The sequence below is a fragment of the Manacus vitellinus genome, unplaced genomic scaffold, assembly GCF_001715985.3.
Source record: "Manacus vitellinus isolate BGI_N305 unplaced genomic scaffold, ASM171598v3 scaffold_4_pilon, whole genome shotgun sequence".
Taxonomy (NCBI): Eukaryota; Metazoa; Chordata; class Aves; order Passeriformes; family Pipridae; genus Manacus; species Manacus vitellinus.
The window spans coordinates 7,230,272-7,253,279 of record NW_021940604.1 but is presented as its reverse complement, the minus strand read 5'-3'; the positions used below and the strand labels follow the sequence as shown (position 1 = coordinate 7,253,279).

Here is a 23,008-nt window from a genome sequence, read left to right as displayed (position 1 = left end):
GGACACCAGCAAGCAAAACTTGATGTTAGGATCAGCCAATGTTGCGTACACAGTATTATTGTCTTTGCTTCTACAGAGAATTAAGTCAAATAAAAATAATTGCCTAAGACTGCATCCTTTCTGTTTCTGGTTACTGTTTCAACCAAACCCAGGATCCAAGCTAGGGATCCTAGTGTGAACCTTCTAATTTAAGAGTGCGTAACAGGAAAATTCAAAATGGGATATGGATGTTTCATGCCTCTTCTGCTTCATTGCCTGATTTCACAACTTCAGTGATTCCTTTCTCACCAAAACATGGATATTTTTTTTAATAATAATGTAAAGTTACTTCTGTGTAGATACAACATGAACAAATTCATTTTCAGAAAATCAAACCAGTTTCACAGGCAGCAAACCTAAGCCAGGAGATTAAACAGGAGGCAAGGTTTTAATTTAGTGTCACATTCTGACAATTAGAAAATGTTCTTTTCAAACATGGAGATGTATATCTTCATTTGGCTTCTGATGTAATTGTCTCTTCAGCTGCTAGGTAGTGTATCTTTTTCAGAATATATAAAAATACCGCTTTTTAAAAAAAGGACATCCCAAGGTAGAGAATAAAAATAGCAGGTATAGAAACCAACTCCCTGCTTACATTGTTGTGTTTCCTGAGTTGCACTGCAATATCAAAGCATAAGTAACAGATAGGCACGAGTCATACAAAAATAATCGGATATTTTTTCATGAGGTTTGAAAACAGTTGAGACTTATTACAATTGGATTTTTGAAACCTGAACCAGGAATCCAGTGGAGTGACAAACCAGTTAAAAAGTGAATTATTTTTTTCAAAGAGGGCCTTGGAAAATGGAGCAAAAAATAGGCACAGCCAAATAATGGTAAATACAGGCAATGGTTCCATAGGGTCCTGAAAGAATTTCAGCATGAGAGAAATCAGGTTCTCTGTTCCCTCTCCACCCTCTTTTGTTTCACTGATCATTTTGTGGAGTCACTGCACGGAAGTCAGAAGAGTAACACTAGAAAAAGCTAATTAAGAGCAAAATAAGGTGCAGATGTTTTAAGTCAATTGCAATTTTGAAAATAAAAAGAGATCCCATTTCCTCTGGGACCTCTCATTAAAAATTATGTAGTTTCTGCTACATTTGGATTGATAAAAAAAAAGTGATTTAAGAAAACCATAGACAGAAGCCTCTAGCTAGAGAGATTGATTCTTTCCAAGGAGATCACTGAAATAATGCAAACCAAAAGGCACTTGCATTGGCAGCTGGTTAACAAAGCCTTATTCATAAAGTTCTGTGATAGAATGAGACAACGAAGCTGCTTACTAAACAAAAAATAGTTTATAGGATATGGTTTCCTATATTATTACAGATTAAATATAAGATGCTTTAATATTCTAATCAGTACTTACAACATATTTGAATTGTTAAAATTTTATTTTAAACATGGAAAATTAAAATTGTTCATCACTTACAGCAATGCCTGTGGGTTTAACTGTTTTTCTACTCCTAGTAATTTAGACTGATTCTTTCTGTTATTTCATGAGAGAATCCAAGAAACCAAGTTTCTAAAAATAGAGAAATACATAGAAGTTTGGAAAGAGGATATTAGTTAATAAAGTGTTTCTAATGGAAATGCTATATATAGTCCACTATATCGTTCAACACAAATACAAAACCCCTATGTCTTTACTGCAGTCCACTGTACCTTCACTTAGCAGATGAGCTGCATACTTGTGAATGTCAGCTTTTGTGTACACCTCCTTTATTTGAGAAATGCATCCCTGTATTGTACTGAATCAGCTTGTAATGTGGGGTAATGTGTGGCTTGTTTTCTCTTCTCTGGAACTATTAAGAGAAAATGTGTCAAACAAAAACTTAGGTAAATCCATTGTATTACGTGCATCATTACCTGTGCCTTTTTTCAAGCTGTTGCATATTTTACTACTTTATGGACAGATACATTTTATAAGCCATTTAAAGAGATATTTATGTCTGATGATAGATACATTAAGAACCTGATACTGGTGTCCTTCTTACCCTTTTGCTTGTATTCATTACATTTAAGATGAGTTAGAATTTCAATTGCTGTAGGTTCCTAACTTATTGTAGAAAAGGTTGGTGACACCTTTTGGAGCAATCCATCTCTCTAGCCATCATACAGGCAATCTGGAGCAATGTACATGCTCTACCTAAAAGCCTAAAAAACAGTGAGATATATTTGGGCCTTCATGTGCCTCAGCTGATAATAGGAAGAAAGCATCTGCAGTGCTATAAAAGTTGTTGCTTACTTTAAAAAAAAGCAACCTTTTTTTAGCCTCATTTTGCACAAGGATTAAAACCCAGAAATTTAAGTCTTATATCAAAGCTTTTCCCATAGTTGCTACTGTCATCCAAATAGTGGATGCAATTATGGCTAAATCTATACTGGCAAACAAAACAGACTGGACACTGTTCTCTGGCCCTGAGGCAGGCTTGGCATAGCTTGAATTCATACAATTAACCTATCCCTCTCACGCCAAAACAGGGCGACGTCCCCCCATACCGAGCTTGCCTGTTGTCCTGTGCTGATGCCAAACACGCCCAGGCAGTACCTGAAAGAGCTGGTTGACCCAAGCCAAACCATGCCAGGGACCACAGTGACAGGTTAATGGTATGGACAGACAGTGATACACCAGTGCTTGAGCCACACCAAATCCCTGTTTGGTTTTATAAGTAGAGAGAGATGGACAGCGAGTGATAATAAGTGTGCCTCTAAACCCACATAGACCAGGAAAATCAGGAATAATTCTGTTTGGGCCAAAAAAGTAAACAGCTATGAGAGCAGGATGAGGATCAGATTCATTTTCAGTTGAAATAATATAATTCCAAGTTTTTTAATTTATCTTTTCAGGTTTCATCGTCCATAACAGTTTGACCACATCCCATATTTCATGTAACAGTTTTCTTTTGGGAAATCATTGCATCCTGAAGACCTGAGATTGCACTGGAACTTAAGTATGAGTGTGTGCTACAGTTTACCCTCACGTTAATGAAGAAAGTGGCCCTCGTCTTTATCAATGGACAAATGATTTGTCTAGGAGGAGAACTCACGTGAAGCATTTGTCCGTGTTCAGACAGACCACAGTCTGTGGCTACCCCACACAGACAAGTTGGTGGACTTCTTCATCAGAGCTCCACAAGTCAGGAAGTGCTGAAGACAATCGCTTGAGAGCCTGGCTACCAGGAACTCATCAGATTTCATAGGGTTGTGACTGAGGGTAACTGCGAGGGAGGGGTTGTGTGAGAAGGACTGAGAGCTGGGGGAAGAGAGTCTTCGCTTGTCAGTCCACAGAGAAAAGTGGAATGGATGGAACTGCCTAATGATGCACAGTGGGAAGAATTATTTAAAGGAAAAAAAAAAAGAGTGTGNTATAATTGCTACTAGCACTCAACTGGAAAGCTTTGGCTTAATCAAAATAATTTAAAAATAAATCTAAATAAATAATGTTGTTTTTTGAACAGATGCTGGTGAGAAGCAAAATGGAGAAAATAACGATCTTGGTTCAGAAAAATCATCAAGCTCCATCTCTAATAATTATTTAAATTTAACTTTACCAAGAAAACGAGTACCAAAGGTAAGTTGTGAAGGAAGACTTGCCCTATAAATTATCCTTTGTTGAAAAGATGAAAGTAAGCTGTCAGGCTCAGAAATAAGGGTTTTATATATATACTAGTATTAAAAGACCTGTAAATTGAGATTTCTTTTGAGTAAGATTTCACGGTATTCAAAATGCACGTGCACACTCAGTCATTATAATGTTTGTAAGGATAAAACTGAAGCCTTGTCAGTGTGAAATGGCTGAAGCATTAATAATGGTCCCAGTTAAGCATTCTCTGTAAATGCAAAATTTTGGATCTCAGTGAGAGTTTGGATGTACTTGGGGAGAATTCGTATCCATTGTTAACACCAATGTTTGTTGCTGGTAAAAGTGAGAGGAGGATGATGTTTTATTTGGTGTGTTTGAGTTGCTGTTTTCAACTTGAAGTATTTAAGATCTCAGCTCCCTTATGCCTATTGACATGTGTTTTATTTTTGGAGAATTTTCAGAAGTTGCTTTTAGGAGGTTTTGTGCAATGCTAGAAACAAAGTTGTTGGTTGGGGTTTTTTTTGGGTTTTTTTAGGGGCTTTGGGTTTGTTGGGTTTTTTTGAGATGGGAAAGTCTGGAATTCTCCTAGGCTGTTTTTACCTTTAAAAAGACAGCAAGCCATAAGTCCTCATGTTACCAGTACTTTAGTGAAGAACTGTCATTTTCTTTGGTGCCAGTAAATACAGTTGCCAGAAATTAACTCATCTGTCTTTTTTAAAATCCCAATGTGCATGCTTCAGGAAAATACATTGAACATTCATACAGAAAAAGCCACATATTTTTTGTTTTTTTAATGTTAACATACTCTGGATCCTCAGAAAGACATAAAGAGGATTTGAAGTTTGATAACGTTCAATGAAATGCTTCATGTTTAGAAACACTCCCTGCTGTCTGTCACTTGCCATTCAAACCAGAGGGATCATTATCTTTCTCATCATGGCAGGCAGTGGTGACTTCGACATCATGCCAGTGTGAATCCAAAAGCAGAATAAAATTAGGCACAGAAGTCTTTGCTAGTATGCTTGAGGAGTGATTACTAATGTGACTTTTTCCATTTAAGGACTCTTGCATTGCTTTGAGGAAGAACTCCCAGATGATCAGTATGTCTTCAGCCAGTGGTCCTGTAAAAGTGAAGGAAAATCCTTGGAGTGTCTGCAGCCTGCTTTTGTTCAGTGTGAAGAATGCTTCTTAGATTTGTAATTTTTTATACTATCTTGAAATAGTATATGTGAATACAGTACTATTAAAATTAAGTGGTATGGAGTGTGAAAGGCAATACATGATTTTTCTAAGTTGGCCCAAAGGCCCATTAAAAAGCCCATGGCATTGTTTACACTAAGAAATTTTCTGTCTTATATTAGCACTTATTTATCCTTTGATTAATGTACACAACATTTGGGGGGTGGGTCTGGAATTCACATATGCATACTTTTAATGCAGTATTACAGTATATTTGCTATTTATCCTTTCTAATGTGTGTACATATTACAATTTATTTTTGTCTTTTATGTGCCCTGTTCAGTTTTTAATTATGAAGTGTAAGTATTTCCTTTTCTGGCAATAAAAGATCTGTGTAGATGTGATTTTTACCTCAGTAAATCTGCAATAGATTCTTGTGGAATGTTTTTAGTTTATAAAATTGAAGGTTGTTGTTTTAGATGTCAGCCTAAAGGCAGAAAGGCAATTTGGTGGCTAAAATTAGATATCGCTCTTCAGTGCTATTTACAACAAGACCAGGTTTGCATAAATGGGGTGGATTATTTTAGCAAAGAGCACTTCTAATAACAGGAGAGTGCATTCCAACAGCCGTCACTCTATTATTTTTAAAGAGATTGGTAAACCATTTTTAAAGAAGATTTTTATGACGTTAGGATCCCTTACATTTTAGTAAAAAATCTAATGAGGTACAAGGCCCAAAATATCAATAACAAAATAAAATAACCATCTACATGCTTGTAGCAAAGAAAAGCAAGCAGCACCTTCCTTTTTTAATGGAATCAATAAGAGCCATTAGGATTCCATCTGCAGAAAACAGTTTAGCTTCTGGGAGGCCCATCATTTTAAAAATATAGAAACACTACTTTGACATCAAGGAAGCAGTGAAAATGTATTCTTTGGCACTAAATCATGTAGGAATTATCAAGCCATTAGAGTTAAGGTTTGTCAGCAATTCTGGTACAATGCTAATTTTTATTTTTAGAATTTGATGAGTAAACTTAAAACTTATACTAGAAGAGTTCTGCTTAAACTTTTTTTTTTTGCTGATGTTGCCAAATTTAGAAATGTGTGTCCAAAATCATATAAAGGTCTACTATGTTGACTTTGAAGTATAAAACACAGTATTTCACTTCAAAGGAAACAAGTGAAGCAATTAAATAGACCTCAGTGTTGCCTTAATCCCATCAAAACACTTGAAAGCAGCCAAGATACTAAAGGCAGAAGGATAGCTGTTGCACAGGCAGAATAACTTGGACAAAGATAAGGTAAGACTATATATACTTTATATAAGACAGTAGCTCCTCTCACGTGCCAGGGTACATATGGGTTACACAAGCAAAGTAAAACTTGTTAAACTCTTAGGATGAAGTTAAATACTTGACTTTGCAAGAACACATTCCTCTATTCTAGGCCTGGAGCATGGATGGAAAGTTATGTGCTGCCTTTTCATTTTAATAGTTAAAATGCAAAGGTGAGGATACAAGTTCTAGCTCAGACTTCTTCAAGCTGCAATATGTCATAAGAAATGAGGATACTTAGGTGAGGTGTCATTTAGGCTTTTCCTATCCTCCTTCTGGGGTTGGAGGTTTTTTTAAAGTATTCACTACAAACCATTGTTAGAGGCAGAACACTAGCCTCGATGGAGATGCTGAGTTAATTTTTAATTTCTTTTTTATTTTTTATGATAATCAGATGCATTCTTTGACCCACAATTCAGCAAACTAATTAAGCAAATTTATGTAACTGGACAAAGGCTTTATTGAAACTTATGTAAAAATGTAGTATGCTTGCAGAATTAGAACTATAAACTATCCATTTTGTATTATACCCACACACAGACATAGAATTGTATATACTATTTTTATATTCTAAAGATCAACGGGCAGAAAAACAACAGCTGGAAAGTGTTATCCATGCAATGAAAAATAATGAGAATTTGGTATGTCACTATGCGAAGTGAAGCAAGTTTGCTTTACCTTATTGAGCTGCCTGAAGTCTGTTTCTGCTGCTTCTCCTAACCCTCTGTATCGATGATTTGAAATGTCTTCAAGTTGCATCAACAGCCCATGGGAAATAATATGCTGTATACTTGTCTATGGGGCCGCGTGCCTGTTAGAAGATAAAAATCAGGATAAGTCCTGAGAAATTAATAAGTGAGTAATCCTTGAGGAAAAAAATAAAAATATGCTGAAAAGGCAAAACAAAAGTAACACTTTCCATGTGACACATAGTACAGTCCAGCTGGCTAATAGGGTATTAATAGTATATTAATTTTTATCAAACTGGACAAATAATTTAAATGTCATCCACAACATATGACAAACCTTACACATATTATACCTAATGTTCCACAGAGTCATATATGAACTCAGATGTCTACAGGCATACAAAGAGAAAATTAGTAGCTTGAAGTAGTGGTTTCTGAAATTACCTCATATATCATGTTTATCAGTAGAATCATGCATCATACCATGTTGCTGTGGGTGCAAAAGAATGGATGCTTAATCAAATCCTAATTTCTTCTTCACATAAAAAATGTAAATGATTTTACAATGTCTCTTGTCTCTCTCAGGTAATACATATTAGTCTTTTTAGCTGAAATACATTCTATATGAATTTTCTCAAATTGTAATATATATGTTGACTCAACAAGTACAAAAAAAAAAAAATTAAACTAAATGCTAATGATTACTTAAGCTAAATACCATTTCAGCTGGTGATTTGAAACATGTTAGGACCAGGAGCACCATCTCTTCAAAATCACTGAAAGTGTTCACAGCCATTTGTAGGTCTACAAGACTGCATTTATTTGTTGAGTTTATCATTTACCTACAGTTGTCCATGTCCCTTGCTGTGGTGGCCTTTCCTGACCTCTGATGTGGTGTGGGGCAGGGCATACCCACCACCTGCTCTGGCCACACTAAGTACCTCTTAGAGAAGCACCATAGCCTCAGTGTTGATATGTAAAAACCTTATCAGGTGACCACTTCTTATTTTTTAACTTGAAAATGAAATGAAAGCTGTGAAACAAAGGCATTAAAGCACCCTTGATATTAAGAAATTAGACCATTAGACCACTCCTTCCAGGTGAGATTAGTGCTTTGTTTCCTGTAGAAATGCTTCAAACTCAGAGCTGTAACAAGTACTACTACAGCTACATCAGAGAATTCGTTTCAAAACAGCAGTCAATTAACCTGACTATAAATTTAATCTGAGCCCTAATTTTGTATCATCATAAAGTGGGAGGAAGATCCAGCCAGCACAGACTAAAAATGTCTAATCTAGTCTGGCAGCCTGGGAATCAGCTGAAATCCCTTCATCGGCTGCAGCCGGCAGGGGTTGGAGCCAGGGTAGGAAGAGCCACACTGTCACCTGGCTACCTAGCAGGACAGGTCTGTGTGAGCACTGCTGGCATACTAAGCAGGGACTAGAATATCCACCCATGTCTTAATGTCTGTTAATGCTTTAATGATAAAGCAAACCAAGCTAAAAGCCTACATTTGCATGAAACTGTCAGGCACACCTGAACTGCATCTTTTAATGCTTTCACATCATCTCTTTTTGGTAATTTCTTAAGGAGTTAAGACCTGTGCCACTGCTGCAAACTAAAATAAAAACATACTCAGGGTGAAAAAAAAGGATAGACTTGCCTCCTGCCTTTACGGGCCACATTTAGTTCCATTACTGTTTCTATCCGTATTCTTACTGTACAAAGCTCAGTGCAATGCTCACTGCTGGGACCTAGATTTTAATAGAAAAAGTGATTCTGAAAGCTTTTATTAGGTTGATGCAAAAATATTTTGAGGATCAAATTTTAAAAAAAGAAAAAAAGTAAATTCTCTAGAATAGCTTAAAGCTTCTATTTAACAGAAATCTGGAAAAAAAACCCCACCAAAACTCATGGAAGTATATGTATAGAGAGAAAGGGAGAAAAGGAGTGAAATGAACATATTTTGCTGTAATGTTTCTATTTATTAACTTTAATAATTAATAAGTTCTTGTTTCACTTTGTCAGTTCCCACCTTGTTTCAGGTTTTTAATGGCAATAGAGCTCATATGAACTAGATACAGCATATCACCAATATTTTCTAGGAGGTAAATATTGCATTGGATAGAACTGAAGAAAGTAATGGTATTCCCTGTATCTCCTTGTTCAATCATTAATTCTTTATATTAAAAAAGTCTTTCAATACTATGTCAAATTCAACAATATTTGAACATTGTTATGATATAGTAAAATGTTGCTGAACAAATCTTCTCTTCTTTCACTACTTTGTGTGGTGGTATACTGATTTGTAAACTTGCATAAATTTTGGAATTAAAAAAATACTGTGTTTTGGATTATTATTTTAGCGGGTGTGATTTCAAACAAAAATATATAAATGACTTGTTTGAATGGGACTGTGTGCGCAGGGTGGGAAGGGTGTGGAGATGGCACGTGCTTAATTGCCTGCAACCATTCAAATAGCTTTTAAGACTTCTTTTTTTTTTTTTCCCTAAAAGAGAAATAGAATTCCATTTACAACCAAACCATAAATCTGAGAGAGGCACAAGAATGCTGTAGACCACATTGCTGTACGCTCAGGAGCTAATAAATTGCGTCCCCTCCCAGCATTTTACAGAATATCCCAAACAGTAAATAAAGACGTTATTAGTATGCCATGCTTTGTAGACCCAAATGTACCTTAAACATGGACCACTCAAGAACATGTATGCCTTTGGCAGAGCTGCAATTTGGCAGGGCAAGGTACTACTCAGTAGTAGGAATCGTTGCATACATGCCTCTTCCAATCAAGTCCACATGGTCACCTCTGAGAGACGACTCCAGTAAGGAAGGTTGATAACCCCTCCACATCAGTGTTCCAGTAGTGTCTTCAGAGGGTCCAGTAAAACCAGAAGATTCTTATGAGCTGACTGTACTGTAAGGCAGCACAATCACCTAAAATGAAATTTTCACGTGAATTCATTGGAATTTTGCAGCATGTAATGGAGAGTATCACCTATTAATATGCACTGGGCCAGTTCTTAGACTTTATTGTTTCTATTAGTTTGTTTGGAAATAGAAACAAACTATTCTCAAAGTAACTTGTTTGAATTTCATGAAATGTTCCTATTTACAGGTAAACTAAGGCAAACAAAATTCAAGCCTTGGTTTCCCATTGCCTGGCATGCTAGATAGTTACCGGTAACTACACAAAATGTATCTGAAACATTTTCAGCTTAGAATTCCTGTCTCTTTAAAGTGTACTTTCCACATTTCATTACTTTCAAAACATGTAAAGCCGTGGAGAATCAATACAAATAACTTTTCAGCTTATGGAGGGCATATTTTACATAACAATTGTAAAAAGGATGCATCTACCTGTACTTTGGCAACTTGACTCAGTGTGATTGATTATGGTAACTATAAAGAACTGGTTGATCTGATACTGCATTTTACACAGGTGTATTGATATCTGAGAATATAAGTAACTGGAATACTGGAATTATTACAAATTAATGATAGCTGCTTCTTGAGGTTTTATCTGTAATGTAGTGTATATATATATACACTACTATATATATATATACATATACATATATATATACATGCACACAAATATATTCCAATATCATCATCTGAAAAATATAAAATACAGAAAATATTTTGTTCTTGAATCTTTAGCATGTACATGGACATATATAAAAGAGTTAAATTGAGAGACCAAATTAAAAACCCCTCTTCATGGAACTGAGATGAAGAAAGGTTCCTAAAATCTTCCTTTGAATTTCCAAGGTCCTTCAAACATATCTGGTAGCTCCCTCGTGAGTGGTCTATTGTGTAGTGGTGTGTTCAATGAAGTGATACTTGGTATAAAAATAAAGAGTGATAGCTCAGTGGTTCAGAGACCTAATCCATGTTCCCAGTTTCCCAATTTTTTTTTATCATCAAGAAGTGGTTTTCACTAGTTCAAGTGTCATTGACAGTAGATTTGCAACAGAATTACACCCACTGCACATGGACAAAACTGATCTGCATAGCTGAGGATCAACATAGTCTGCAGTGTGTCTGCCAATTTTTTAACTACAAAGTGACTGACAATAACTTTGGGTTTTTAATTACTTTGCAATAATTTCTGCTTTGCAAGAACTAAGACAAAAATATTATCATAAATTTTCTCACACGGAAGGCAAGTTGATGATCATGTTAAGGATATCCTTCCAGCATATTATTTTTAAGTGTCTGCCTTGACAGACCATTTCAATATTGACCATTCTTCTTCTGCAAGCATAAAAGAAATGGTTAGTAACCTAAGCACTTTTCCCTTTAGTCTCTGTAGATGCTCTTTTCTGAGTTTAAAGTGTGAAGAGTCTCTGCAAAGAAGCCAGTGAGAGAGTACAGTCGGATGGATGACCTTGTAAGGCTTGGATGAAATGAGAAGCTTAAGCAGAGTCTCCAAGAGATTCTCTCATATACATTTCAAATACATGTGATACTAAATTTTGAATTTTGATGTATCATAAATCAGTTGGAAGGAGACGACTCACCCTTAGGTATCAACAAAGGAGGCAACATGATGCTTATTATTGTTAATCCTAAATCTTAAAACTGATTTCCAGATGTATTACTGTTTGTATACATTATCAATCTTCTGTGATATGGGAGGGAGCCTGTTGTTTTATTCTCTGTGTGAACATATAATACATATCCTTCCCCCTAAATGCTTAGACTCTAACCAGGAAATTCAGGGTGGGGATGTGAATGAAAGCAAGACAGAAAACCCTCAGACTTAATGAAACAGGTAAACTTAACTTACACATACGAAACAGCTGATTAGCCACACAGTTGAGAGCAAAAGCTCGTTTTTCCCACTTCCAAACTGATACGATGCTTCTAGACCAGATTTGGGGTATATGGAATGACAGTACTGCCATTATTAGATAGGGAGGTCACCAGATTTATGGGACTGTGAAGTGTAATCCTGTCACCAAGTCTATGTACAAGTATTTTGCACTTCTGTGTATGCCAGAGCTATGTCAGGGACCTGGAAGCAATAAGGAGTAATTTAATCTACATCATTACTCCACAGATAAATGCTAAGCACTGTATTTTCAACAGCTGAGTGATTCTAGTCTTAATTACCTTGTGAAAAGCCAGCTCTGCTATTCTACCTGTCACTGGGTTTACAGTACAGACACTATAGGGAGGAGTTTCTGCTGCGAGGTGCAGTCCTGAAAAACCTGAAAATTTGCAGCATGCAGTCAAAGGACACCTTTTTGTATCTTGAGTGTCTACTACAACCTTCAGATGGCAACAAGATGCTCACCATGTACTTTTTGCAAGAGGAAACTCTAGCCTTTGCAGTGATAAATCCAGAGCTAATCTGAATCCTCTGAGTACAGGAGTAATTTCAACTGATGGAGCTGATCAGATTAGTTTGTGCACTTCCATAAGAGTGATGTGATGAAACCTGACAGTAAAGATGCAAGACTTTAGAAAATAACAGCCAGAACAGTGAAAATTTGGGTTCTTTTGGAGCTTTAGTGACACCTACTGAGAGCCAATGAAATCCACTCAAATATGACTGAACCCAATATTTTAAGGTACACATATGCATATATATATTTACTTGCATACATATACACACATAATTTGAATAATTTTTCTGAATTTTCAGTAACAACCTCTTCTTAGCTGTTGTTATTTGCTTGTATGAATATAGGAAAAAACCCTGTCCCTTCTGTTTTACATTTTCTTTTTGAAATGTAACAAAACAGGTTTACATCATATTCCTAAAATACCAAGCATACTTTTCTCTTTCTTAGCAAGGAGCCTATATGTGCGTGCCTGTGCCTGTGCACAGCACTGTCTATGCACTGTGCAGCATAGGTAAAATTTCTACAGCTAATGTGTCATATCACAGAACCACAGAATGGGTCAGGATGGAAGGGACCACAGTGGGTCACCTGGTCCAACCTCCCTGCTCAAGCAGGATCACCCTGGAGCACATGGCACAGGATTGTGTCCAGACGGCTCTTGAGTATCTCCAGGGAGGGAGACTTCACTGGACAATCTGTTCCAGTGCTCACTTATCCACACGCTAAGGAGGTTCTTCCTCATGCGCAGGTGGAACTTCCTGTGCATCAGTTTCTGCCCATTTTCTCGTGTCCTATTGCTCGGCACCACCGAAAAGAGCCTGGCTCCATCCTCCAGACACCCTCCCTTGAGATACCTATGGACATTGATGAGGTCCCCTGTGGGTAGTCTCTTCTCTGAACAGGCCCAGCTCCCTCAGCCTTTCCTCGTAAGAAATAAGAACTCAAATATGGCAAAACACTCTCAATATGACTACGTGTTATTTATTTCTCACCCTTCAAATTCAGACCCCAATCCCCACGTCCCCCGCTAACCAAGCCCCGCCCTCCCCCGCCTCTTCCTGCGAGCGGCGGCCCGGCCTCTGCGCATGCGCGTTGTCCCTTGGCTCCCGCACACCGCTCTCCCAGAGAGGCCGCTGGTGGGCGGAACCACTAGTTTGGGGGGAGAAACGGGAAAATGTGTCCCTGGCGGACGGGAAAAAGCAACCTCTCTTGCGTTCACAGAACCTCTCTTTTAATAAAATACTATTTCAGTCTGAGAAAACGCTCGTTGTTTTTTTTTTTTTTTCAGTGAAGAAGAAAAAACCCCAAACCTGCCCGGAGCGGCTGCCTATCGCGTTCCCCCCCGTTTGTGAGTGGTTTATTCCAAGATGGAGGCCACGGCTCGGCGGCGCTGAGGCCTGGCCTGCGTGGAGTGAGCGGAGTTAGGGGCACTGGGAGTGGCGGGAGCGCTCCCCGCGATCGGGGGGCAGCGCCATGGTGAGTGGGTCGTGTTGTGTGCTCGGAGCTACCGGGTGAAGAAGGTAGGTTAGAGTAGCCCCTAGGTTGCATATATCTGCTATAACGCGTTTTGGTGGGTAAGTAAAGCCAGAAACCTTCATAAAAGCATTTCCCCGAGTCAGATGTGCTAGCCCGTAGAAAAGGCTTATATTTTTGATATTAGAACCATGTCTGGTTCTAGTCCTCCTGGCTGGTGTTGAATTGCTGGCGTAGGAACACCGTCCAGACAATTTTCCAGAATATAGGTGTGTCTCGATGAATTTCCTCGTGTCGGTTTCCTGTGTTTCGTGGATGACATTTGTTGTAGTTACTTAAGAATTCCTTTCTGGGGTTATATGTTAAACTGTATAGGGTACTAGCAAATATTTATTGTACTTGCCTTTTGGCAGCTGAATAAGCGGCATGTGCTGTTGGAACCTATGAAATATCTGTTGTGCATTTGGTGAGATGAGTTAAGCCACCACTAGTCTCTTTTGCTTTGTCTCCAAACATATGTTTGTAAAGTATTGTTTTAAAAAGAATACAGTAGCACACTCTAGACAAAATATTCTTTGTAGGTGCATTTAATTTTTCATTTTGTATTAATGGTTAACCAAATGCCCTTTTGCAGCCTCACAAGAAGAAGAAACCCTTCATAGAGAAGAAGAGGGCAGTAACGTTTCACTTAGTGCACAGAAGTCAGAGGGATCCACTTGCTGCTGATGATACTGCTCCCCAGAGAGTTCTGCTGCCTACACAGAAAGTAAATACTGACTTTTAATATCGAGGTTCATTCAGATAAGAAATGCTGTGGAGAAAAAAGTTGGTTTGCAGTCGTACAATATAAAAACATACTCGGACAGAAGGTAGTATTTAGTCCAGCTTATTAAAAAGAAGGGGATGTTGTAGGGAGTTTGATAGTTGTGAGTTACTACATGGTGGTTGAAGGATGACTAACTGGCATTAGGGGTATAAATATATTTTAAAAGCAACAACAAAACTTGCCTGATCCACTCTGGTAAAACAGAGTTATGTTGCTGGTGGAAAAAGTTGTCTAAGATCCTGCTCAGACAGCACCCAAACACTGAACCAGCTGATTACAGTGTTCTAATTAGTTTTTGTGCAGGTAATGAGTGGAGAGAGGACTACCAGGATTTTAGAATTCGGGCATTCTCAATTGATGTGTTACTCTTCTTTTTGCTAATAAGTTTTAAATGAACTTAAGTAATGTATTTATTTTTATTATTTTTATACATTTATTTATTAATTATACATTAACTTAATGTATTTCTTTCTTCTGTTTTCTTTTTGCCCCCCTTCCAAGGGGCATGAGGAGCAAAGAAGGGAAGAGCAGCGGAAGTACGGCGTCTTCTTTGATGATGACTATGACTATTTGCAGCATCTGAAAGAAGCCTCTGGTCCCTCTGAGCTGGTCCCTTCTGTGCGTGGACAGCAAAGCAGAATCGTTGTTACAAATGAGGGGCACATAGAAGATGAAATCCAGAGAATTTCAGTAAGTAGTATTTTTGCTAATGATTATGCTGTTCTTTGGAGTTTAGTATCCTGTAGACACAATAACCGTATTCAGCAAATGTTACTGCGACTGTGATCTCCTTCTGTATAAAAAGATCCTTTTGATCCGCAATCAGACTTTCCTACAAATAAACCCAAAAGTTGACAAGCCAGAGTTTATTGATGAACATTATTTTGCTAGTGCAGTGTTAAACAGTTCATGTAGCCATGACAAACTTTTCTTTACAGAGATGGCTTACAAAGGTATTTGTTTGAAGAAGTCAGGAGTTTTTCTGGGGTGGGTGTTTGTTTTTAAGGTTTTTAGAACTTTTGAATGGTCTGGGAGTTATGAATATGCCAGGTTCATAACCAGGTTCATTACCATGTTTTTAAAGTGAAATGCAGCAAAACCCAGAGGGAATAAAAACAAATGTTTCAGTTGCTGGGATAACGTGTAGAATTTCATGATGCTGAATCGCATTGGAATGGAAAATCAGTAATTACTTTGAAACAATGATCTGTGCCATTGACAGTTTAATTGAGGGAGTTTAATTTAACCAAATACTGTAATTTTAGTCAAAACCAATGTTCTTAGTCAGAAATACCTTTCAGGTACAGTTTGGTGACACTACATAAGATTTAAAGTTAGATTAGATGGATATGTTGTGAAGCTTTTAATAAGCCTTTCAATAAAGGGGTGATTCCAAATGTTTGTTAGTATTCTCCAAAACAAAAAAAAATACAAATTTCAATGTGCCTGATGTACAGCCATTCTCTAAAAAGCTTCAGAAATGCAAAAAATACTGTCTCTATACCTGGAGAATATTGACGTGAAAATTAAAGCTACCAACACTTTACCTAGCTTTCATTGCATAACTTTGAAAATTTGCCACTGATCAAGTAACACTTGTCTTAATATTTAAGTAGTACTCACAGAATTTCTTTGGGTCACATGAGTATCCGCACATTTTTTTTTAACATGAGCTCAAAGGAGAAGCTGAGAACAAATATATTGTGATGATGTTATTTTGTTTCCTTTTCTAAGGCTCCATCTATTAAGTTACCTTCCTCAGTATTTGCCACAGAGTTTGAAGAGGATGTGGGCTTGTTAAATAAAGCTGCTCCTGTTTCAGGTATTATTTACCTTTTTGTTATGTGAGTTACCATGTAGGAAGTAGGTGATAATTATGGCTTTGATTGCAGTGTCATACTTGTTAGTTTAGAGCAGGCTGAATAGGAGACATAAAGAATGATCTATGAGAGACCCGTGTTATAATTTGAGACTATTTCTGTGATACACTAGTAAGAACTTTTTAGTTTTGCTTGGAGAGGGCAGAATCTATGAGCACTTACTATTGTGTAGCAAAATATAAGCTAATAACAGGGAAAAACTGTAGATAATACTATTAATTTATTACTCCATCTGTTTGAATTCAAGTCTGGAACTCGATTTTCACGCAAAATTTCTTTTCAAATGCTGAGGACTGTTTACATTCCTTCATTAGTATTATTTCAATTAACAGACTGTGAATACACTTTTGTAGTCTACAGCTGTCTTCATATTTTATAACAGAAAGGATTTGTGGCACTTCTCTCTTGTCCTGGCAGAAGGGTGCTAAAGACACATCTGTTAATTGCAGTAGAGAAACACTTTCTAACCTTTTGTAATATAGGGAATTTTAGGATTGGGAACTAGGGTTGCTAATTGATCATGTGGTACTTTAACTTGGATATTTTTTCTTCTACAATATTCTATATTAAAATGCGTTTATGGAAGCTTAAGACCTCTGAGGAATGTTTTTTCTGAATGATAAAAATTGACAAGAGGATGGTGACTTGCCCTGGCTTGTATCAAATGTACAAATATTATTGAGGAATTTTGTGATTCTTTCATTTGAACTTTCCTTACTGCAAATTAACAGTCTAGCTGGATTGGTTTTGTCATGGCAGAAAAACTTACATATTTATGTATTGTTTTGTTTTTTTAACTCTCTAGGACCACGACTAGATTTTGACCCAGATATTGTTGCAGCTCTTGATGATGATTTTGACTTTGACAATCCTGAAAATATCCTGGAAGATGATTTTGTTCTACAAGCAAATGAACCACAGAAACGGTAGATAGAACTTTGTTGAGCTGTTTGTCATATGTAAATAGGAAAGATGCTATTTGCTATTTCATGTGGTGGTATAGGAAACCAGAATGGTTTCAGATTTCAAATTTGAATACTTTGGTGTATTAAAAGAATAAAAACATTACTTTGTATTATGTGAATGGTAGCTTAAAAAAACCAAATTTTCTTGTGTTATCCAGGAGATGGGTTTCATTCATTACTTTGAGCTCATTGTTTACATGCAATGTTTGTAATAATAGTATTCTTAAACTACTTAAACATTGCCATCTATCACATGTAAAATACATCAGTAATAGTATGGATAAAGGCTATCTGTTGTTTCTGGAACCTTTACAAATTTTGCATTTTATTTATTTAGGTTTAGATATCATCTCATTATTTTATGAACAATGAAAAATTTTTCTCATTTTAGTATTCAAGAGTGCAGCTAGTATTATTCTGCTTTGAAAACTACAGCTGAATGTAAACATAACTTCACTCTTAGTGCACAAATCTGTGATCCAACAGTTACCAGAAATGTTTTCAGCTTTCAGAAAAAAGTAGTGTAATGCTGACTTTGGCAACACGGTTTCTGCTAAACTTGTTTTTCTTTTACTGGCTTCAAGATAATCACTTTTTGTCTTTCCCTCTCAACGTTTGAATTTGTTATTGCCAAATTGTTTCAGGTAACCCAACATTGGTCAGAGCTATGGAAAGGTCCATGTATTATTCTAAAACTGTTTTGTACTTTTGTTCAAGGGGATCAGATGCTGAGGATGAAGATGAATGGGAAGATATGGAGGATGATAGTGATGAGAAGGATAGTTGCAGTAGTGATAAAGACTATGATTCAGAAGGTCCTTTATCAGATGATGGGGTTAATGGACAGGCAAAAGAATTTCTTTTTATGCAAGAAGAAACCAGGAGTCGTTTCACAGAATATTCTATGACATCTTCAGTAATAAGACGGAATGAGCAGTTAACCCTTTTGGATGACAGATTTGAGAAGGTGAGGCAGCTCAAGAGTGTAAGTGCTAAGGGTGTTAAATGCTTCTTTGTCTGTTGATTCATTCCATCAGGTGGTGTCTCGTGCAAATTTTTACTGCCTTCAATAGTCAGGGCATCAAACATCTGTTCTTTGTGTCTGTTCCGCATTTAATACTGTGTACTGAGGCTTGTGTCACCTAGGTTATTGCTCTTGAAAGGTCTAACACTGATAGAATTAAACAAAATTACTCCAGTTGCTGTATGAGCATTCACAGTTAGTGTTACACTTTGTCTGAGAAGCTCAGTTCATAGAATCACAGAATATTCAAAGTTGGAAGGGACCCACAAGGGTTACCGGGTCCAGCTCTTAAGTAAATGGCCCATAGGGGGTCACACCCCCAACCTTGGTGTTGTTAGCACCATGCTCTAACCAGCTGAGCTAATCTCAGGACTCAACACAGCAAATCATGTCCAGGTGCCTGGTAAAGTACACATTCATGAACTGAGCAGTGACAGGCTTCTTAAGGTACAGATTGAAATAATAGATAAGAATAAGAACCATTTCCAGAATCTGGTTTATAAATTATTATCATAAGAAAACTTTGTGACTCCCATGCTTTAAGGATACTGACAGTAAGGAGGACATCCTACTGCAGATGGGTTTGGCAGGGGAGAGGAAAAATGGGCAAATAAAAAGAAATGTGTGGATCTTATTTAAACTGTCAAGAAGTTGCACAACAGATGTGATCTAATTACAGATATCCACTTCTTTATTTTAGTTTTATGAACAATTTGATGAAGATGAAATTGGAGCCTTAGATAATGTGGAGTTAGAAGGCTATATTAACACAGAAAATGCTCGGTTGCAAGAAGTCCTGAATGATTACTACAAAGAAAAAGCAAAGAAGTATGTATTCCCAGAAGTACTGCTTCACATAAGTCATTAAGTAATCCTGTGTTTATATTGAAATTTTGGGTATGTTGTTCCAAGTTCAGGTACTCAAAGATTACATCCCACAACAAAAGCAGCTGCATATGAGTATTATCCATTTTTGTGATAAAATTAAGTGGAGGAATTTTGTTTGTTTTAGTGAGTTTATGCTTTTTTTTTATAATTGTATTGAACTTAGTGTAAGTAGTATGTAGAGGCATTCTTCCTTTCCCTTTTTAGTGTAACTTATTCTTCTCCTTATACCTTTACTTTTGTTTGTAACAGACTCTTTAGTCAAGTATATTCTGTCCTTCTGGTATGCAGCTGATTCTTCTTTATGCTTAGTTACATGATAATAAACTCATGGGCAACTGTTGCATGGGTACCAGTATTTGTAGCCCTGCAAAAATCAGTGCTTATAGAGCAACTCTGTGTCAATGTAAGACTGCATTTCCAGACTCGCTTTGTCTTAAAGCAGGTGATATTGTCCCAAAGATAAATGTCTAAATGTTCTCACATTAGTCTTGTGTCTCCTGATTGAAAGACATGGTAATCCCTTCTGCTGCCTTGCTTACAAACTCTTCTCTTTCTGCCCTCCAGTCACAAGTATTGTGTGCCACATACTTTTGAAATGCAGAAGTATTTCTTTTGTTGGCTGTGTCTGTTGTCCTAATGTTTTTAGTTTATTTTGAGGCGACTTACATAGGAAACTTAATTTTTTGTGCCAGTTTCATTAGGAATAGCTTTCTTGGGTTTGGAGTTTTACTGAAGGGAGTCTGGTTTTACATAATTGCACATTTTCAAGAAAAGATAACTATATTTTTTTCTTCTCTGGACTTCTTCAAAGTTGTGTGAAATTGGATGCTCTTGAACCCTGTGAAGATTTGGACTCTCCTGCGAATGAAGAAAGTGAGGAAGAAAAGGAAGAAATAATATCTGTAGTTATTGAGGAACCAAAAGAGAAGTGGGATTGTGAATCCATCTTGAGTAAGTATTTTGGAGTTTGCTTGTTTGTTCCTAGGACTTCAAAGTAAGTTATAGGTGATCTCAGAACTTTTCTAGCAGTGCTTTAGGTAAAACAGTTTGTGCTCTGAGCACAACAGCAGGAATTTCCAAAGCCTAAGTAGTAGTACAACTCATAATAAACTTACCTTGTTTCTCTTTCCAAGCCCTTTTTCACTGCTTTCTTTTTCCTTTGTGCCCTAGGTACATATTCAAACTTATATAATCATCCGACCCTTATTAAGGAGCCATCAAAGGTAAAATTATTAAACTTATTCTAATTAATAGCACTGGGAAAACTTGACACAAATGTGCGCTTTTTTCTCAATGAATATCTGCTTTAAAAGAAGGAGCAGAAAAGAGGGTTGGGGAGGGTGTTAGCCTCTGGTATTATTTCTTCACTAAAGAAGGGTTTGGATATATTTTTTTATATTAGAAGGAAAATTGAGTCAGTTCAAAATGTCTGTAATAGCTAGGCAGAAACGTACAGAGCAAGGAATTCACTTTTTTGTTATCTATGATATAGCTTTGCATAATGCGTGTCTCACAACTACCTATTAGTTTGGATTTTTTTCTACGGTTTGAAACAGTTTATTCTAGTTGTTTGGCCTTCCAGATGTTCCCCATCATTAGAGCACAGCTCGATATTCCAAAGTTTGAAAGGAAACCTTTTTCTTGCAAGCTTATAAAGGAATACTAAGTGCCTACTGAAGTTCTTTTATTTTTTTCAGTAATATTTAAATAAAAGGGAAAATCATTTTTCATTTTCTGGGAGGCTAGATTCTGTTCACAGATGTATTTGGTTTCTTAGTTTGGGATTAATGTGCATGTTTCTGGAGGAACAAAATAGTGTGAGGAAACTCACATGTTAATTACTGTCAAATCTGAATCTAACGTTTTTATACTGCTAATGCAGTGCAATGTGCACTTCTTGTAGAGAAAAGTAGGGACCACTAATACATATGCACTCTCTATTTTAGCCCAAGCCAATAAAAATTTCTCAGAAGACTGGAATTCCTCTGCATATCTTGCCTCAGAAAGGTCTTACCGCTAAGCAGGTTGAACGCATGCAAATGATTAATGGCAGTGACCTGCCAAAAGCATCAACACAACCTCGTTCCAAAGATGAGAGCAAAGAGGATCGCAAGGCTAGAAAACAGGCAGTAAAAGAGGAGCGAAAGGTACTTATTATTTTAAGTAAGACCTTGCAAAACCATGTTGTATTATCTGTTTTATGAACTTTATTTAAAGCTCACTTGTTTTCATGTCTGGAAGTAGTGGGAAAAACTTGCTGGTCTCAAAGGACTAATTATTGTTCCTTAAAAAAAAAAATCTATTAGAAAGAAAGTTAAGATAATTTTGTCATCCTGGTTTCCAGTGTCAAAACTTTGGGTTTGTTATTGTGGCCACTACTGCAGATAAAACTTAGGAAGGAACTTCAGATTTCCTTACAATCTAGAGTAGCAAAGGAAACATTTATGATGTTTCAGATTACATAAAGTGAAAAGTATCTGAAAGAAACTATGGAATAGTGGGAAAAAAATGGAAAATCTAATTGCCCACAATTAAATACTAGCTGTTTTTCTTAGAAACAGAAATAGCCAGCATATTAGAAGCTTCAGGTAACTTAAGATGTTAATCCTGGTGGTACACATATTAATTTGACTTCTGCTAATTAGTGCCATAAATGATAATATTGTCCAGATTGCTCTTGTTCTCATGATCTAGAATAGTTAATTAGAATTGTTTGATTTTGCATGTTAATTCCTATTTTGTAAATTTCTAATTATTCATGTGCATAGGAACGCAGAATGGAGAAGAAAGCCAACAAACTTGCCTTCAAATTGGAGAAAACGAGGCAAGAAAAAGAGTTACTCAATCTGAAACAAAACGTTCAAGGACTGAAGCTGTCTTGAAACTGAGAATCTTATTGTGGAAACATCCTTAAGTTCTGATTTGTATTGAAAAGGGAACTGCCAACTCAAGAACCTTGCCAGTCCTGCTTAAAGGGAGTTGTTCAGATCTCACTGTAACAAGACCACAGTAACTTGTTATTCTTTCTGAAATTAAATTCTACATAAAACAATGTGTTAGGGATGTTTATTCTGTCATGAATGGCAAGGCAACTGTTGCAAAGTTTCATTACAGTATAAATGTATTAAAATAATTAAAAATATTTTTGTTACACGCTGAACAGAGTTTTTTATATATATATATTTGTTGAATGTATTCAGCAGAATCCTACAGATTTGATCTCATTAGATTCTTCTATTAAATTATTTCATTTTACATAGCAATATTTTAATTTATGTCTTTTCTCCCTTATACTGATGGTTGAATATAGTGCCTTGATATAGCACAGTTTTGTAAGTCAAGGAGTTTTCACCCACTCCTCCTTGGTTCTTTTTTGGGTAGGTTATTTGTTGTTTTGGTACTATTACAAAAGCTGTATAATAACCTTTCCTAAGCAGAGGTGTCTGAAAAGCCCTTGTGTAGCTAGACATCCCTGTTACCTAACCTGACTTTTATGTTTCATGGCAAATAAAATCTGTTTCAACAAGTGTTGCAGTTAGAGTAGTCAGTGACCCCTTACAGTTGCTATTGGAATTGGCTTTGCTGAAAGTATTCACTCTGAGTAGTGTGGCAATTAGAAAAATGTTGTAGATAATTAGAAAATGTAGATAGTCATGGTCTTGATTTTCCTGAAATACTATTCCTCAGGTCTTGCATTCAGTTTGGTTTCATTGAAATACAAGCTCAAGACCCACCACAAATTTTTGAAGA

At 36.6% G+C, this 23,008-nt stretch overlaps 2 protein-coding genes across 3 annotated transcripts in view; both read left to right on the top strand.

Annotated features, from left to right (window-relative positions):
- The window catches only part of PHACTR2 (phosphatase and actin regulator 2), a 131,155-nt gene extending 121,968 nt beyond the window's left edge, over positions 1 to 9,187 (top strand). For both annotated transcript variants that reach the window (XM_029962704.1, XM_029962705.1), the window contains 2 exons: positions 2,890 to 3,402; positions 4,686 to 9,187. In XM_029962704.1, the coding sequence (XP_029818564.1) occupies positions 2,890 to 2,905 (16 nt within the window). In that variant the 3' untranslated portion in view covers positions 2,906 to 3,402; positions 4,686 to 9,187. The remainder of the gene's footprint in view (positions 1 to 2,889; positions 3,403 to 4,685) is intronic.
- A 4,425-nt stretch (positions 9,188 to 13,612) lies between these two features.
- LTV1 (LTV1 ribosome biogenesis factor) lies at positions 13,613 to 22,418 on the top strand. The gene is made up of 11 exons (XM_008932347.2): positions 13,613 to 13,678; positions 14,310 to 14,441; positions 15,003 to 15,191; positions 16,236 to 16,323; positions 17,187 to 17,307; positions 18,064 to 18,313; positions 19,071 to 19,198; positions 20,070 to 20,209; positions 20,429 to 20,481; positions 21,205 to 21,405; positions 22,027 to 22,418. The coding sequence occupies exons 1-11, from the start codon at positions 13,676 to 13,678 to the stop codon at positions 22,138 to 22,140; spliced, it is 1,419 nt and encodes a 472-aa protein (XP_008930595.1). The 5' UTR covers positions 13,613 to 13,675; the 3' UTR covers positions 22,141 to 22,418.
- The last annotated feature ends 590 nt before the right edge of the window (positions 22,419 to 23,008 follow it).